Source organism: Manacus candei, unplaced genomic scaffold (assembly GCF_025592945.1).
Source record: "Manacus candei isolate 608988 ecotype Guabito, Panama unplaced genomic scaffold, ASM2559294v1 h1tg000050l, whole genome shotgun sequence".
Classification (NCBI taxonomy): Eukaryota; Metazoa; Chordata; class Aves; order Passeriformes; family Pipridae; genus Manacus; species Manacus candei.
This window is the reverse complement of record NW_026138098.1, coordinates 7,983,354-8,001,420: the sequence shown is the minus strand read 5'-3', so window position 1 is coordinate 8,001,420 and position 18,067 is coordinate 7,983,354. Positions and strand designations below refer to the sequence as shown.

Sequence of the window (18,067 nt, the reverse complement as noted above, 5' to 3'; positions counted from 1 at the left end):
TTTCCCTCATTATATATTTAAGAGGGTCAAATCATTCATCATTCTCAATTACTGGGATATAATTCACTGCATGCAATGTGAGCTACAGACCAGATGCCTGGAAATTCCTGCACTGACCAATAATCTTAGGTCCCAGTACACATTCTGTTTTTAATACAACAGTAACATGTTTGTTTCCTATTGAATTATTTGCAGAAGATGCATCCCCAATCAAAGCTTTATCAGGCAGGTGGTTATCAGAATGGGACACAATCAGGGAGACTCAGAGCAATATAAACATTCTGAGCTCTGTTCCTTTTAACAGCCTATAAAATGCCAATAACATTTAAAAGGAATAACTTGATTTTATTAAAGGGCAGGATCTGTCATAGGAACTTGCGGCTGCAAGACGTTTAAATGAATGTCTCTTAGTGGACTAGAAGTCCTGCCCTCTGGTACTGCAGGTACTAGAAAATAAGTTATTTCATTTTCTAAGTGTTTCAGCTTGTCTATATTCTCCTCTACTATTGTTGCATAAAATAATTTATTCTTCATGGTGTCATGCAATAAATTCATTGGGCTAAGGTACAGACATCACACAAAGTTCAAAATAATCTCTGTGTGAACAACATGTTCTAGTTTTGAATGGTTTAATTTGCTGCAGTGTACCAACCTTCATATATTTTGTGTCAATTCTTGAATCACAGCACATGGATTGGCACTTGGGGATGTGGTTTAGGGGTGGTCATGGCAGTGCTGGGTTGACGGATGGACCAGATGATCTTGAAGGTCTCTTCCAACCTTGATGATTCTGTGATGAGACTGTAATGGTGTGGAAATCCATACTCACATTCAGCTCAGCACACCAGTGACTCGGTTTAGCCCAGTTTTCTGCAACTGTAGTGTCAGAGATATATTTTAAGGATTGATGGGAAGGTTTACAGTATTTTTTTGGGTAGCCTAAGGGGTAGTGTAGGGGGAGGTACAAATGGTCTTCTAATTTCAGAAAGCAGCATTACTGATTCAGTACCCATTATGAGAGCACATGAGAAGTGCCAAAGAGGAGAGAATAAATTGCAAGGGGTTTTGAAATCGAAGACAAGTGAAAGGTATTTGATATGGTAGGGAGAGCAAGGAGCCAGTGAAAGGATGTTAAACAAAGGGTGATATGATCAAAGTGATGACAAGATAATGATCTCTCTAGAAATGCTGTGAATAGATGTAAGTGGGCCAGGATTGCATTTGTCAAGGCGAGTGAGAGGCTGCAGTGGTTGAGTTAAAAGCTGATGACCACATTACTGAGAAACAGAATTGTGAAATATGCTCACACAATTCTTTGTTTGCATTTAATCTATTTTGTTGGTATTTGCAAAGCCAGAACTCAAATGAACTAATCCTTCCAGTCCTTTTTAATTACCATTTTGTGAAATACTGAAATTGTCAATTCTGTCGTTGTTCATTGACATTCCTAGAAATGGAGAAGAAATTTATTTGGGTCAGCCCATGTGTTTTGTTTTTTTCTTGGATTCTCACTTTTATATAATATCAGGGGAAATTAAATGCCACTTTTAAGATGACATGTATTTTTAATAAAAGCAAAGAAAACTTGGAAATGAAAAAGAATCTCACACTTCAATGCCATTCACAATCTAGAAGAGGAGTAGTTTTCATTTAAGTTACATGCCTTGTTTAATTTTTAAGACTCTTATGCATGTGTAAGATAGAAAACCACAATTAAAATTATTCCTTTGTCTTATCTGGAGCAGCATGCCCTGACTGCTAAATTAGTCCATTCTGGAGCATCACACCCTCTGAACTTGTCTTATTATCAGTTCTAACTGGGGATAAATATAATTGGATCAAGTAACAGGAAATGATGACTAGTGCCCTCATCAGCAGGCAGAGATGCAAGGTTCCTTTTTTTTTATGCTGAAGAATAATTTAATTATAGATATGAATTTGAATGGCTTAAAGAGGAGAGACAGGGAAATCTCAGGCTAGCCGATATATAAACAAGAAAAAATTTAAAATAGTAACTGGGAAAAGAAGGGGTGATTGTATTAGCAGTTTTCTTTGTGTTGGGTTTTGCTTTTAAATTTTACATTTGGTGATGACCAAGAGGCTCCTCTAGAAGTTCATTCAGAAGGAGCTGGGTTCAGGTGTTTTGGCTTGCCCTGTAGAGAAATTTGCCTTTTTCTGCAGAATACAAAGGAAACAGCATTAGATGTTCAAAGCTACGTGGTACCAGTGCCTACATTTCCCATTCTTACACTGAATCAGCTGTAAGTGGCTCTCCAGTTCTTTCTGCCCTGTTTTGTTCCTGACTTCCTCAAGCACATAATCAATACAAATTTTCTCAACCTGCCTCTTTTACACTGAAACTATACGAGAGAAATGAGCCCAGAATTTCTTACAGAAAATCCCATGTTAACTCAGATGGGTCTTCTTTATTTCTCTGACAGTAATATAGGGCTGACATTTTCCAGGACTGCAGATATTCTCTTAACCAGGATGGTCACTGGGCACCTAAAAACAGTGTTTCAGGATATATGTAAATATAATTACAAAGAAATGGAAATTTTTGTATATTTGAAATACACACATTTTTAAAGAACGTTCTATTTTAAGTTCATGAAATGAATGACCCTGATGTAGTTAGCTGCCATATGTGAGGAAAATTCAATTAAACAGAAATTGAAGAACTTGAGTTACTTTTGAACATGACAGTATGTCATGTGACATTTTGGCTCAATATCTAGTTTCCAGTTGTCACATAAAGATGATTATGTGCAGACAGGCCTTGTTCCCTCTGGCCTGTATCATTTCTGTCACGTGAGTGTGGTGCTTTGACTGTATTTACTTTAAGTAAGCACTGTATGGAACAGCACAGCCTTTCCCCTGTCCTCATGCTGTAGACTCTGCACGTTTTTCTGTCTCACCTAAACTAGAACTTAGTGTCTTTCCAAATATCTACAGGAAATGTGATGATGTAAATGCTATCAGAACTGAATGGTGATGATTTAGGAAAAATGAAGTCATATTCAATTCAAATAATGAAGCATGATATTTAAAAACCCAAACTCTCAGTTTTTGGTTAGTCCCTGCCTTTCCCAACAGTCAGTCTACCTCAGTGACAGATCATGTGGTTTATAAAAAGCATGAATTCTTTTATAGTAGCTGTTTGTGTTCAAGTAGAAATCAAAACCCTGAGATTGCAGTGGGCTTCACTGGGAGATTTACAAGACTAATGATTAATCAAAATAGAATAAGGTCTTCAGGTTTTCTTTGGGAAGTTCATCTGTGGGGTTTTTTTTCTAAATAGCGTATAAGGAAAATCAATCTGGTTTGTGTTAATATCTGTAATACTGAAATGAACTTTGAAGATTATCCTGATGTAATGTTTAGGCAAACTGTTCCATTTAACCCGAGATCTGATTGAGTGAAAAAAGAAGTATTAAAGCAAATGTAAATTCAGTTTCCAAACCTCTCCTAGTCTTCAGCATCAGGGTTTTCTGATTGATCTTAAATGCCAGTGGAAGTGCTGTCCCTTGACTAAAATATCTTCATATCATATATAAAATACTTCTGCACTATTATTTCTAAGTCTTGACAACATGCATTAAGAACACTTGTAAAAATAATTTCCTTTAAAAGAGAATAAGTTTTCCATTTAAACAAGAATGAGGGATGATACAATTACATTTGCAATGAATAAAAAAAGAGTTTTGTTTCTCAATTTGAAAATGAATTATGTAGATTTTAATGTTAGTTATATTTGTTTTAAACCTTATGAGGAAATTTATGATGATAACTCTAATAATGAATAATCACTTTATATAAATATATATATGAAAGTATTGTAATTAAGCATTTAAAGATACACAGTTTTGACTCATCTCCTGTATATCACATAGATAGAGGAATTCATGAATAAGGAACTTGATAATTGAATCATGTGATCCTTATCTGAACCTTTTACATTCTCTTCTTAAAGCAATGAAGTATATACTATTGTGCTGTGAGCCAGCCTTGCCATCCATTTTTTTGAGGCTTAATTTTCACATGATCATTTGTGTGTGGGGGGGTGTGTGTGTATATATATATATATATTTCATCTTTGTTTATGCTGATTCTCTCTCTTTTATTACCCATTCAGGGAGTTTAGTGAGTAGAAGAAAGCACTGTCCTCCTCAAGGGCTACACACTTGTCAGGAACAAATAGGAATTAGATAGGGTGCTTGTGCTGTATTTCATGAACCAATTATGAGTTTCAAATGAGTGTTTTTGGTTTTTCTTTTTTTTAGTCAAGGATTGTGGAGTATTGTAACATAATTATGGCAAAACATAGTCTAATGTTCTGACGTTTACTTGATTCTTGGGTTCAGGTCTGAATATAACCTTATTTATATTTGGTTGAGTATAAGGGTTGTTTTTAGGAACTTAGATGTTGGCAATTTTTTATATTCTTGTCTCTATTGCTTAACTTAGATGTAAAGATGTAAAATGTATTTTCCTTACTATATTAAGTGAACAGTTCATAATATTAAACGGTTCTAACCTCAAAAACCTTTTGCAAATTCTGCTGTATGTGGTTTATTGATGGAAAACTGAGATCTGGGAAGACTAAAGTCCTCAAAAGTGTTTAAGTACTCACCTTCTCCTAAAGTAGGGAGGTGAGTATGTCCTACTGGACCAATGATCAGCTTTAACTTTTCATCTTCTATAACAAGTTGGGATGTGGTTGATATGGAGGAATCAGTAGATATGGAACATATTCTCTTCAGGAAACTTAGAGAAAGCTGAAGGAGACAGCAGCTACATTGCAAAAGAGGATTATAGTCTTGGAAAACTGGAGAAATATATATTGATGCCTAAGTGTAGTGAATATCAAACTGACCATGATTCAAAAGTTAAGTTAGGGGGACACGAAAAACAAGTTCTATATTGACAAATAAGATCTGTAAAAGGCATGAAGCATTTTTTCCACTCTGCTTGATTTGGGCCATATTTCATTGGACTCATGTGTTAACATCTGAGCCCTGCAATTCAGAATGCAGTCTGGCTTTAGAGAATCTAGAGAACAGTATTACATGAAATGTCTTCCACTGTATTTTTTTATCATCCCTGACTGTATATCAGATGTCCTTAGAAAAACAGGGTCATGAATCCAGATCTTGCTGTTCTGAAGCAGTGACCCATACAGGAGACATAACCATAATATTCATTCTTCCTATTATCTAGCCATGGTCCAGACTGGGTTACATTGTTTTCTTTAAATAGACATCCTTACGTTCTCTTTGAGATTTTAAGGGTAATTTTGAAAGGATTTTTTCCAGTCCAAAGATTGATTTTTTTTCCAAGGGTCCAGTGGGAATTATCATACACAAAACATTATGTCACCAGTAGAGAGAGCATACAGTGTAGACTCTACTGTCATCAGTGTGCTGATGACCTGGGGCTCTGTGATTTATTTTCATTAAACTTTATCAGTGAAAGGTCTCCTTTCTCTCCGCCTTCACAGAGTGTCTGTGAAATTGGATTTGGATGTCAATGAACTAGCTGATACTCTAACTAGGAAAAGCAGTCACTACTCATTTGGGAACTTGAGATCCATTCTTATCTGTAGGGAGCTTCACGAAAGATTCAGTTTGTTCACTGAGATCTGGTAGGTTTGGTGGACAAAAATGGAGTTTTGACACACTTTTGGGTATTTGTCTAGAAGTTTTTACACTGAAATTTGTACTTTGCCACACTAATACAACTACTAGTTTATATAACCTAGTAGTTATATAAATATAACCTAGTTTATATAACTACTAGGTGATTACTGTGGTGACCTTACTTGTTTTTCCTGAAGCCAGAGAGAGCACCCTGTTATTGCTGCAAAGGCAAAGTGTAGCTATGTGGCTGTCAGGCAGGTGAAGGGTATTGTTTGACATTGAGTCTTTAGGCAGTCCCTTGGGTTTTCAGGGTTTTTTTTATGCAAATACTGGGGCCACAGTTGATCCTTAACAATCTTACATGATTTTGGTCCTGTTACCTACACAGATCTTTGTAACCTGCTGATCTCACTGGCTGTACTTTAAGTGTCTTTTTTGTGGCAAAGGGAATGTTCTCAGTGTGAGAACGATGATCTTCTAAGACATAAATGATAATCTGTCTCTTCTCTCATGAAGATAAGGCCAGCTCTTTCCCTTTGACTCCTACATAAAAGTATAAGGCTGTTCTTTTTAAAATATTTTGTGTTTATCCCCTCAGGAAAAAGATTTGTAGCAAACCTGGATGTCATGAGTTTTCTGTAGTTAGGTTGTTTTGTTGTGTTTTCTAAAGGGTCTTTTTTGTCTTTTATTTTACTGCAATAATTTTTTTAATAAAGGTTTAAGATACCTTTTTCTTGCTTTGCCTTTTCAGCAGAATAGCTGGGAGGCATCCAGATTTACATCTTGTAGTTCTAGCCAATACCTCATAGAAAGGGCATCCAAAACTATACAGGTGATCTGTGCTATCACTTTTAGTACTGTTCTGAATTTACATGAAATAAACATTTCCCAACTGGAAATCACAACCTTTTTTTTTTTTTCCTGTAAAGCATAATCTGTTTGAAGGAGCAGAATACCTCTAGATATATGCTTTAGTTACAATAGCACCAGGCCCAAATCTGCTCACATAGTAGAGGCCAAATGACTCATTTTACAAAGTCAGCCTTGAGAGCACGTAACTGGGTCATATGATGTTATTTTTTTCTCCAGTTAGTGTCTTGGGCTCTTCCTTTCCATGATCCACCTGAGCTGTAGGTGGCTGGTTGCCACTATTAAGAATATATTTTTTTTAAATTTTATTTTACTTTTAAAGTACAGGTCTCAGTTCAGGATGATGATATCATCAAACACAGAAGATTAAGTTTCAGGCTTACAGTGCATATAACTTAAATTTGCATGGACCTAAAGACTTCAAGTTCTTTCCTGCATTGATGATGTGCTCTACAGCATGGAAGCAAGTTACTATGAGGATAATCATTTGCATTCCCAGTTCCTGCAAACCTGTGGTTACATCATGCACATATGGGGCAAATAGAAAGCAAGAAGACAGTAGACAAGCTATTTATTTTAGCAGCTACCACCCAGTTCCTACCTTCTTTGTATAATATACAGATATTGGAAGAAATATTTGAAGTACCAGTATATGTTGTTTTATTTTAAGGTTATGGAATCTTCAGCTCATGGAATTTGTCAGAAAGGGGAAGATCTGTTTGGCTCCAATCCACACTGTATTAGGCACTATAAAGAATGTATACAAAATATAGATTGATCTGTAGACAAATATTTGTCTTCTTTCACTACGATGAAAGAGACAGCTTTAAGATAGACAAACATAATGTTAAGAAGATCTATGAGTGAACTATCATCCTGTAATTTAATTTAGTGTAGTCAAATATTAACTGTTGAATGAAAACTGACACAGCACAGATTTAGCAGGTCAGGCAGCAAAGTGCATCAAAAATTACTTCTTTGAAGCTAATGGAATTTTCTTCATGTATACTTTTGTAGTAAAGTCTTTAATTTTAAGTAACCTACATTTCTGTACTGGTCTTGCTGTTCAGCCACCTGGTTTGCAAGATATCATTAACATTTTCTTTAGAATTAGTCAATAATTAGTTTTGTCAAAGTAAATATATACAAAATATTTACTTTATAAAAATCAATAAATTTTATTTTCAAATAAATATGCATGATTTTAATATTTATTTTAATGCTTAGTTTTGTAAATTGTTTTGTAGACACGTAACAATATTATTCGATAAAAAGACACAATAGTGCCTTAATATCACTACAACACATCAATATTTGTTCTGCTACTTGCTGGTTTGGCATACTGTGAGATAACATACTTTTAGAAATAAGTTTTAAACTTGTGTTCATGTTAACTACAATTTTTTTTCTGTTTTAGTTTTAAAATCTTTAATGTTGTTTGCAATTATCTCAGGGCCAGCCCTGTAGTACCTTGACTTCTGCCTAAATGAGGCAACATGGCATCACAGATAATGTGCCAACCTCTAACAGCATGATGCCAATTTTCTGAAGTTAGGCACCAAACCTTCTCATGCAACTAATCTGAGAGATTAATATGTGTGCCGCGAGTAGATGAATAGGAAGTAAGATTTAACTGTGATTAGAGGTAGCCAAAAGGGAGTGCTATGCAGAGTTTAATCCTATTACTGCCACACCTGTTTACCAGCCAATTTTATAAGAGTTCTAAAATACAAGCTGCAGTAAAAGTATTTTTAAAATACTATAGAAATAATTTCTTTAATAAACAGAATTATTTTATTCGAAATAATTTCTCCCTAGCAACCATTAATTACAGAAGTCTTTGTGATTTTATACAAATATGGGAATATAGTTTAAAATTAGTCCTTAAAATATCTGATCTGACCTTAAAGTTTCTTTTTTCATTAAAATTACTTCCATTTAAATCATGCCTTTGAGAAATGCCTCTACAAGGTTTCTAGCTTAATGAACTAGTTGAGAAAATATCTGGGTGTTTATTTTGGAAGAGGTAGAATGTGCATTTTTATTTAATCACTCTGCAACTAGGACAAGAAATTATGCAGACGGGCCAAATTTCTGGAATATTACCAGCACGGTACCTACTGATACAAAGACTGAAAGGGAAGTTTCTGTCAGTTTTCACAGCCTGATTTTTAACAAAATCCTACCTTATTTTTTACCCATCAGTGAGGTGTGTTTTGTTTTTGTAAGGCAGTGAAGCTAACAGCCTAATGGCTGATATTACACATTCGTCTGTGAAAAAGAAATTTAACATACACATTCTGCCTATACATAACATAGTATAAAAAGATGATTTTAAAGTGCAAAGATGTAGACAGATATTTTTCTTCACTGTTGTGTATACCCATAAACATGCTAAGTGTTAGTTAGACTTGCTGGTTTAAATTGTTATTCTGTGTATGTGTAAGTCTGGGGACTGATCAGTGGCACTTAGATTCAAGCAAAAAGCAGGAAATTTTGAGTAGAGTAAGAATTCCCTATATACGTACATTTATTGTGTTTTCATAGTCTCTACAATTATCGTACTGTAAGAAAAAGGAGAAGGAATTTCTGCTGAACAACTCCAGATTATACTTTACATATACTTTTTTGCTACACTTTGATGCTTTCGTGACTCAATTCTGGTAACTCTGCCAACCTACCGTCCATTTACCAATTGTAATGTTTGATCCTGTGATATTCACCTGTTTTCTTTGATTTATACCTATTTTGGGAGCTCTTTGAGGCATGACTCGCTTTTTACTTTTGTGTCTGTAAGACACTTAGTGTTGAGGAAAGGAAATTGGGGCTTGTAAATGGTACTTAAAGGTGCTACCATTACCTAGGTGCTGTCATTACAATACTGTGCCTCACTAGGGATATTTTAGTTTGTGAACATTTGATATTCAGAATTGCATTCCAACTGGTCTGTTTCCATTTTTTTTCACTCATAAAATAATTCCTATAATTTTGGCTTGCTAGTCAGACAGTCATAATTTTGTAACAATTGTCCTGAAACACTGCCAAGAAAAACATCATCTGTATATTCATTGGATCACAAGCCCTCATTCTTTTGATTAAACTGGTAGTAATTTTATGTGCTCGTGTTTGAACACCTTTTCTTGATCCTTGATACAACTTTGTTTTTACATTTTCCTCATGTATTCTAAAGCATTCTGTATGGATGTGAGTGTGCTTTGGGTAGGAGTGTTCATTTGTAAATGTGATCAGCTATGTTCCTCGAGAAAAGAAAAATCAAACGAAAAAATTTACAACCATGAGTAGGATGCTGAACCTTAAGGTTCAATACTGCAAAATGCAGAATGTCTGTAATGCACCTGAAGTGAATGACGGTTTTGGAATGGGAGAGTACTACATATTTGAAAATCAGGAATTAGTTGTAGCAAGAGAACATAGAACTGTTGAATACTTTTGTGAAGTAAAAGCTAAATTTGTTCTCTAATTCCCACATACTATAGAGAATTTGATTTCCTAGCTCTTTGTTCATACACCTTTGACTCTGAAAGGCAAAGCATTGTTTGAAATAATTCTAGGATAAAACAACTATAAGTAATTTCTATATTTAATCAAAGTAAATTAACTATCTAGTTTAGGAATGTCCTTAAAATGAGACCTGCTTGATTTTTTTTTATGATTGAAATTTTATTCTTGACTATGAAATGTGAATACCTTTTTATATTTTAATTGAACAGAAGGTGGGACAAAATACTTGAAATAAGTCATCCTGATACTTTTCCTGCAAAAATGTTTGACTGCTGTATATAACCAGATACACATTTGGGTAGTGAATGCAACTGTCAGATATTTTGTGGGAGTTCTGAAAGAATGGGCTATTTCAGTCTTTCTTCTTAACACTATTCACATACAGCAGTGTCATTGGCAGCCATAACATTTTTGTAATTCCATGAACTTGATCTCTTCAGAGAGAATGAGTTAGCCCTAGCACACAGTACTCATTTGTTTTCCTTGTCTTAACTCTACCCAGTGGTCTGACCAGCTAGCTGATGATCAACCGAGACAGTAAAATATTTTGCATTTTTGTATGATCACTCTGTGTATTTCAAAGGAAAGCATCTGGCCCACAATGGTCTTCTACCTCATTCAAGTGAGAAAAGCTACTGCATGTGATTCTTAGTAACTGAGGATAACATAATACTGCCTTGTTCAGGGTAAGAACAAGTAAGCTCATGTAAATGCATAAACCAAACCATGAAAGCTAATTGTTAACAAGACTTAATCATACAGAAAGTATTATATGACTCCAAAATACATCACAGACATTCATCTACATGGCATTTTTCACCTTAACTCATGATTGTCGAATATATATAAAACTGTTTCTTGCTTTCAACAGACTTTCATTTGCTTCAGAAAGAAATATAATAGTCTGCTGTCCCACTGGGGCATGGAAGCCCATACTGTAGCTTCTTCTGAACTTAAGGATGGATTTTCTTAAAATTAATTTATTATAATAAAATATTAGAAAATTATTGTCGGGTACATACAGTTGCAGATGGCAAACAAAACCAAGACACGTGGTAGAAAAGGAAGTTATTAATTGTCAAAAAGACTTTTTTCTTTCATTTTTTTATTCCAGGTGAAGCCTGACAGACAATCAATTCAGAAGTCCATGGAATATTTTCACCAGAGGTCATAGGTTACCTCTGATTATATATCCTTGCACTGTTCTTCTCATCCCATAAATATCTCTTACTGAACAGAATCCAAAGAATTACTGGTTGACTATACATTGTTTTAGAACTAGAACCCTTAAGTTGTGACTAGTGTTGTTTTAAGTAGAAGAGCTGAAGCAAGTTACAAATACTGCTTTTGTAGCTGCATTTCACCTGTTGTCATGTTATATTTTAAAGCTGGGATTTTTAAAAATAATTAGTTTTTTAAATCTACCACATGCCTTTGTTGGAAAAGATACCTTTTTTTCTATGCAGATTTTGGCTTCACGTTGCTGTGAGTCTTCAGATAAGATCATGTAAAAGTTTTGTAATCTGAGGGCTTATAGGAGTACGAATATGATTTAAAAAGTCTTTATGCTAGGGAAGACATTTTACATTTCCTTAATTGAAATATTAGAAAACCTGCAGGGTTTTTATCAATATGGAACTTTTCCAAATCTGTACATGGTAATGAAGAGTCATGACATACCTTTTCAGGGATGTTTTGGATTGTTTTTTGTTAAATAAATTGTAGCATCCCTCAGTATCAGAATTTCATATAGTAATTCAACATATAAGTAAAAATTAATTTTTCTACCACAGAAGTGAAATATTAAAATAATTATATAGATACATGCATGTATGTATTTAATAATGTCTGCCATTTATGATGTTCTATGTCTCGTAAAGTAAATCCTGTGCATAGTTGTGTTTCATTCTTCTTGTAGTTTTATTTCATTCATTTTTCATTAAATCATCAAGGCATTCATGTTTTCCTAAAAGCTGGTTGCTATAGCACTATTTATATAGTCCTGTAGTGTTATTTTAGCTCACTAAATAACTTCCCCTCAGGCAAGTATGATCAAAGTTCTTTGTGCCTTTAGTTATCATCAGTAACCAGGACAGTTGTTATTTGAGTCTTTGGTAAGCTATGATTTATGATGTTTTGCTGGAAGTCACACAGGATATCTTTGTCTCTTGAGACGTGGGGAACTCCCTCATCACTTAAGACAATTTCTAAGTATCACACTTTATTAGCATCTTCATGTATTCACTCTATATCAGTATCTGGAGTTAAGTATCATGATGAAAGCTCTTTGTGATTTTCTATTTTCCCCTAATTGTTTGTTCTAATAAACTAACTTTTGGTGTATAAAATGAACAAGATTCAGAAGTTAATGAGTCTAAAGAAACATCTGTTAGAAGGACCTTCATTACCATACATTTCCAGGGAAATCAGAACATAAGGCAAGACAGAAACTGATGAAGAGCCTGTTTGGCTTAAGCAAATGAATAATGTGGCCCAGGACAGAGGATGAGCTTTTCAGCTAATATGCATTGCATTGTTTTTGGCAGTTAACCCCAGATGTTAATCCAGCATTAACTGCATTGTTCTGCCTTTTTTTCATGCCAGTGTAACGTGTTCATTTTGGCAGGATCCATTTTTCCCATCATTTTTTCAAGGAACTAAACCCAATACATTTTACCCAGTGGGCTTAAAATATACCTGTCCCTCCTTTAGAATGTAAAATGATTGCCAGTCTAAAATTGAATTCTTAAATCAACTTTATACCATGCTGTAGAATCCAGTGAATGAGGGAAGAAACAGTGGTCTCTTCTGTAGTAAAAAAAAGAAATCGCAAGGGGTTTTGCATAATGTATCTTTTTATTTCTCTCTTTTTCCCTTTATGAAACTGTGGTTGTTAAAAATATGTCTTGTACAAGTGGTTCTAGACACACAAAACAAGCTTTCACACAACAGACACTCAGATGAAAAAGCAATTGCAACAATACTTTTCAAACGGTGAAATTTAAAGCACATTTATTAACCACGCTGTCCCAGATTTACTGTTCTGCAGCTAGTACTTTTATTCTGACATGCCAAACAATATATAATGAAATAAAATTATGTCTCTAGACAGTTCTGGTATTTATAATGAAGAGACAAGAGTCACTCCTGAAGTTCTCATTGATGCTAGTTCTCCATTATAGCACTGATTGACTTAAACAACTCTTTATTACCCCAGAGACACTGAGCTTCTGAAAATTGGTGAAGTACTTCTTTTTTATCACAGACTAGATGTTTCATGAGAAGTTTGATTAAACCAATACAAAGAAGTTTAAAACTTGAGTGCTCAGAGGGGAGGTGGTAGTGTATTTTTAAATCAGTCTGACCCTGGGAGAGGTGAGGAGTAATGGTATCTACAAAATTAGAGCTGAGAAATACAAATATTTTTTTTGCCATAGCTTGGACTAAGGAGACACTTGAAACTTTTTCTTGGAAAGTTCATAGGATGTTTTCGAGAACATTAAAATAAAACCTGTGTATGTGTAAATTGACTTTCCATCTTTTGACTAGCTGATTTTATAAGGTGGAAAGTTGACTGGTGGTAGAGAAAAACGTGCTGAAGAAGGGGATACTAGAAAAGATTCATCTGTGTATAGCAACATATTGTTACCTTTAATCACACCTGTGTTTTAGAAAGTGACAGAATACTGATCCTTTCTATATAAACCAAAAGCCTTCAGCGTCTTCTCACATTCCTTGCTGTGTCCCCTAAATCTCAGTTGTCCTGATGTACTCCAACCTTGAATTCCATCCTCGAACAACTTCCCCATATCTTGCTCCTAAGCCTAAATATTCTTTTACTGCTAAACAAGCCTATGTGAGATATTTCTTTTGTTGTTATTTGAAATAATACAATTGTTCCCATTTGTTTTGAAGTTGGTTTAGCATACCCTGACAGGGCTTAGAATTTCTTTATGATCAACCTGATCCATTTTGCTTCATTTTCAGAATTGGATATGTTCCTTAATATTAAAGGCATCAAACTTGCTTTCCAGAGCTGTGCAGAGCAATTAAAATGAGAGTTTTCAGGACAATTATTTCTTGATATTTCTCTTCTCTGCTGAATAATAGACTGAGATGATATCACCCAGTGGTGGTGTTATCACAGCACTCTGCAAGTTCATTTTCACTTACATATAATTATTAAGTCTTAAAGTAATTTTAAAGATGAATCTCAAAGCTATTGCATGCAAATGATGAAAAAATGATTGGTTTATTATTAAAATAATATTTTTTGTATTACATCCAATTCTATCATCCATAGTTTTAAAAGTTGCTATTACTTTTTTAATTTCTGAAGATATGTCTTCCTCTTTTGCTCAAAGGCTTTATTTAATGGGAATAGTGATGACCTAAGCCCTTTACTCATCCTACAATGCATCTTGAGAATACATTTTAATGAGTTTAAAGAAATGTTGCTATTTGTCATGAGGGAGCAGAATCAGACCAGTAACATTTTCATTTAATAGTGGAGTTACTTTTAAAATTCAGATTCAGTTTCAAAAATATTTCATCAATATTTGAAATTTTTACAATCTCACCAGTCACAAGGTTTCTGTAGTGGTTGCAATTCCCCTTCCTGCAGTAGTTATTCGCTTGGGAATCTGATTATTGACTTGTAAGAGAGTTCAATTCTAGTATTATATTTAAAATTAAATATTGATGACTACTTGTTTAGCTATATCATCACAATAAATATCTATCATGTTCTACATTTTAATGTAAGATGTCTTCCTCATGTTTTCAGTGTTTTCAAGAAATTATATAAATGTAGTGTGTCAGGATATAGAACTTGAGATGATGTATTTTACCTGATTATGTGTTTAGTAACTTAATTTATTGTGTTTTGAATTTAGAGATGTCCTTTAAAGGCAGCAAGCAAGAATCTTGGGAGCACAAATGGACATGATTCAGTATTTCTACTCTTAGAAAAGCACAGTAAACACCACCAGATTTCTCTTTTACCAACCTAGAACCTTCAGGGAGACCTTGGGTCCAGAAAATAGCAGTTGAGTAGTAATGGTAATTACTACTTCTGTTTTAGTTTGAAATAAAATTAGTTTTGCAGTTATAGGAAAAAACATTCTTTTAATGGGTGTTAGTAATTTACAGTCTGTCGTCTCCATGTGCGAGTTTTGGTTGGCTCTATTTTTTTTCCTTCTGCCACTTTTTTCTGATAGTGGGTCAAAATTCTCTTATAAATAGGCATTATTCCATTGAGGAATAATTCCATTAGTAGCAGTTTAGGCATTTACACCTGAAGAGAATTTTATCCTCTTTTCTGTCAGTTTATAGCAATGTTCAGTGTATCTGGTAATAGTGTTTTCCGAACACAGACTGAGAATTTTAATAGGAGCTGCATTATGTAGCTAAATGCTTTTTTTTTTAAATGCCTGAACAACTCATTCAGATTATCATCAAAAATTAAAAATTGTAATATAAACTCTCTGGACCATAAACCCCCTCTTTTCTTTGTTTGCACAGCAGCTAATGCAGAGAAGTCCTGGCTCATGGCTTTTAAGCAATATACTGTGTATAAAAATAATAATATAATTAAATTCAACTTTAAAGTGAATAGATTATGTGCAGTCAACATCCGTGACGAGGGACTTTGCCTCTGTTAGCAGACATGTTGGGTGAATTGGTAGTTACTTTCATTTTATTAGAAGAATTGCATTTCTCTTGCCTTCACATGTTGCTTCCCATTCTGCTACTGCTGTTGAGGCAAAGCTAATGAAAAAGAACAAATGATAATATACAGTGGAGATCAACAGAAATTGTAATCATTCGGCTTTGCCAAAATAAAAAGTATTGGACTATTATTGGAGTCTTAGTCTACTCCTTTTTCTGCTGCCTGCCACTGTGTTAGTACTCTAACTTTTCAAAAACAGGAGGCCTTGATGCTGATTTTCATGCTAGTTTCATAAATATTCACTTTTTTTTTATTTGCAAATATGTGAGTGAGGAATGCCTCTGTGAATTGTTAATTGTCCTTTACTGGTTCTGATTTCTTTCGAATTACTGTATTTAACACAAATTACTCTAGAGTCTGCTTAAATAAATACTGATTGTCCCACAAAATGGATGGTACAAGGGCACACCATCCATGTTACTTTTGTTAAAGTTCTTCAAACAACACCATAATGTGAATTTAATTCCACTATTTCTCCCTTTTCAACTTATTCCTCATTAACATGGGGGCATCCACACCTTCTTTGTGCCCGAGTTCATGCACATTCCCAAAGTGAAGGCAGATACAAATTAATCTTTTTCTCAGTCAGGGGTTTAGCCAGTCCCCTGCTTTTGTGTAACACATGCCAAAACAAGGAGGCATGCAATTTGATTGCATCTCTTTTGCCTAGTAATATTTGATGTAGCAGAGTCCCTTGATAAGCACACGTGCACTGAGTTTAATTCTGTGTCTGAAAGCACTGTTGGATATTAGCAGATTCTTATTTCTTTGTTGCATATAAAACCAAAGTCATTTTTCCATCCCTGCAAGCAGTGAATTCTGACATAAAAGCTTTCATTTGTTGTGTTGTTGTAGCAACCTTGGTCTTACTAAAAACATGCAGGATGCTGTTAGAAGGTGGGATCATATACTGAGACCTTTCTCCATTAGGAATTTGCTGGTGATAATGTACAGGATGGAAAAACTCAGATTCTGAATCACTGGCTCAGAGATAATCAGCAGGCATATCAAAAACCTGAAGAATGAACTGGAGAACAGCAGCAGTATTCTGAGCTGTTATCAAAAGCCACAAACCCTGAATAAATGTTTCACAGGATAATGTCAGAGGCAACTATCATGTCACGTTTAAGAACATGTCCCAGTTCGTTTCTGTGTACCATAAGTGCTGGATTTTAAATGCTTGTAGTTTTTTAAAGCATTACACCATAAAAATTGGTGAGTAGATTTTTACTCATCCCATGATATTATGTTTGCCTTTTATTGAACATATGTAGGGAAAATAAGACTAGCTTGTCTTCCTTATTTGCATAGGAATTCTTCTGTGCTTGTGCTAGTTGTAGGCTTGTATCAGTGGCAGTAAATTAATACTTGAAATCCTTGTTCTTTGGCTAAATTGCTTTTTATCCCCTTTTTTGGCTTTACATTTTATGTGCTACTTTAATATAGAGACATCTACCTGTACATATATTTATTGTAGTCTTAATTTATCTCAGCATTATATTAAAATCCACATAGTTTCTGTCCCACAGCTAAGAAGAAACCAGATTAAATTTTCTAAAGCATTATTTTCTTTGGAGAATTACTGCTCTGTGTGTGTATCTGTATGCACTGAGCAATATTTACTGCTGTATGTGGATCCTGGGAAAAGCTTGTCATTCCAGAAATCTCTGTATATTTGCAGTGTATTTATTTTCTATTTGAGCACTATCCATGAAGAGGAAAATATTATTCTGAATTTATTATGGTTTTTATAATTATTTTCTCACAATATTTGTAGTAGAAAAATGGGAAATTTTAGCTTTTCTCTTTTTGCTAGTCAAACCATTCTTATGAAGGTGACTAAATCTCCTATTTTTTGTTTTGTTCTGAGTAAACTACCAGCATGGTCCAACAGGTCCAAGGGGGATCCAACAAAGGATGCTCTTCTTGTTGTCTCTTTTCCTAAGCTGAGGGAATAGTTGCTGAACCAACCCAAATAGTGTACCACCACCAGGTGCACAGATTGATTTCCTTGTACCATCCTTAATGGCATGAAGTTGTTTCAGAGAATGTTTGGGTTGGATATTAGGAAAACATTCTTCACCCAGAGGGTGGTTGGGCACTGAACAGGCTCCCCAGGGCAGTGGTCACAGCCCCAAACCTGCCAGAGCTCGAAAGTTTGGACAATGCTCTCAGGCACATGGTGTGACTCTTGGGGCTGTCCTGTGCAGGGCCAGGAACTGGACTTGATGATCCTTGTGGGTCTCTTCCAACTCAAAGGATATTCTGTGTTTCTGCCTTGTGAGGGTGCCATCAAGGAGGTGGA

At 34.8% G+C, this 18,067-nt stretch overlaps 1 protein-coding gene across 6 annotated transcripts in view; it reads left to right on the top strand.

Moving 5' to 3' along the window:
- ATRNL1 (attractin like 1) overlaps positions 1–18,067 on the top strand; it is a 466,156-nt gene that overhangs the window by 308,901 nt on the left and 139,188 nt on the right. The window contains exon 27 of one of the 6 annotated variants that reach the window (XM_051801060.1): positions 11,146–11,257. The exons of the other annotated variants lie outside the window; for them this stretch is intronic. Coding sequence (XP_051657020.1) covers positions 11,146–11,205 — 60 coding nt within the window. The 3' untranslated portion in view covers positions 11,206–11,257. Of the gene's footprint in view, positions 1–11,145; positions 11,258–18,067 lie in introns of those variants that run through there. 6 annotated transcript variants of the gene reach the window in all.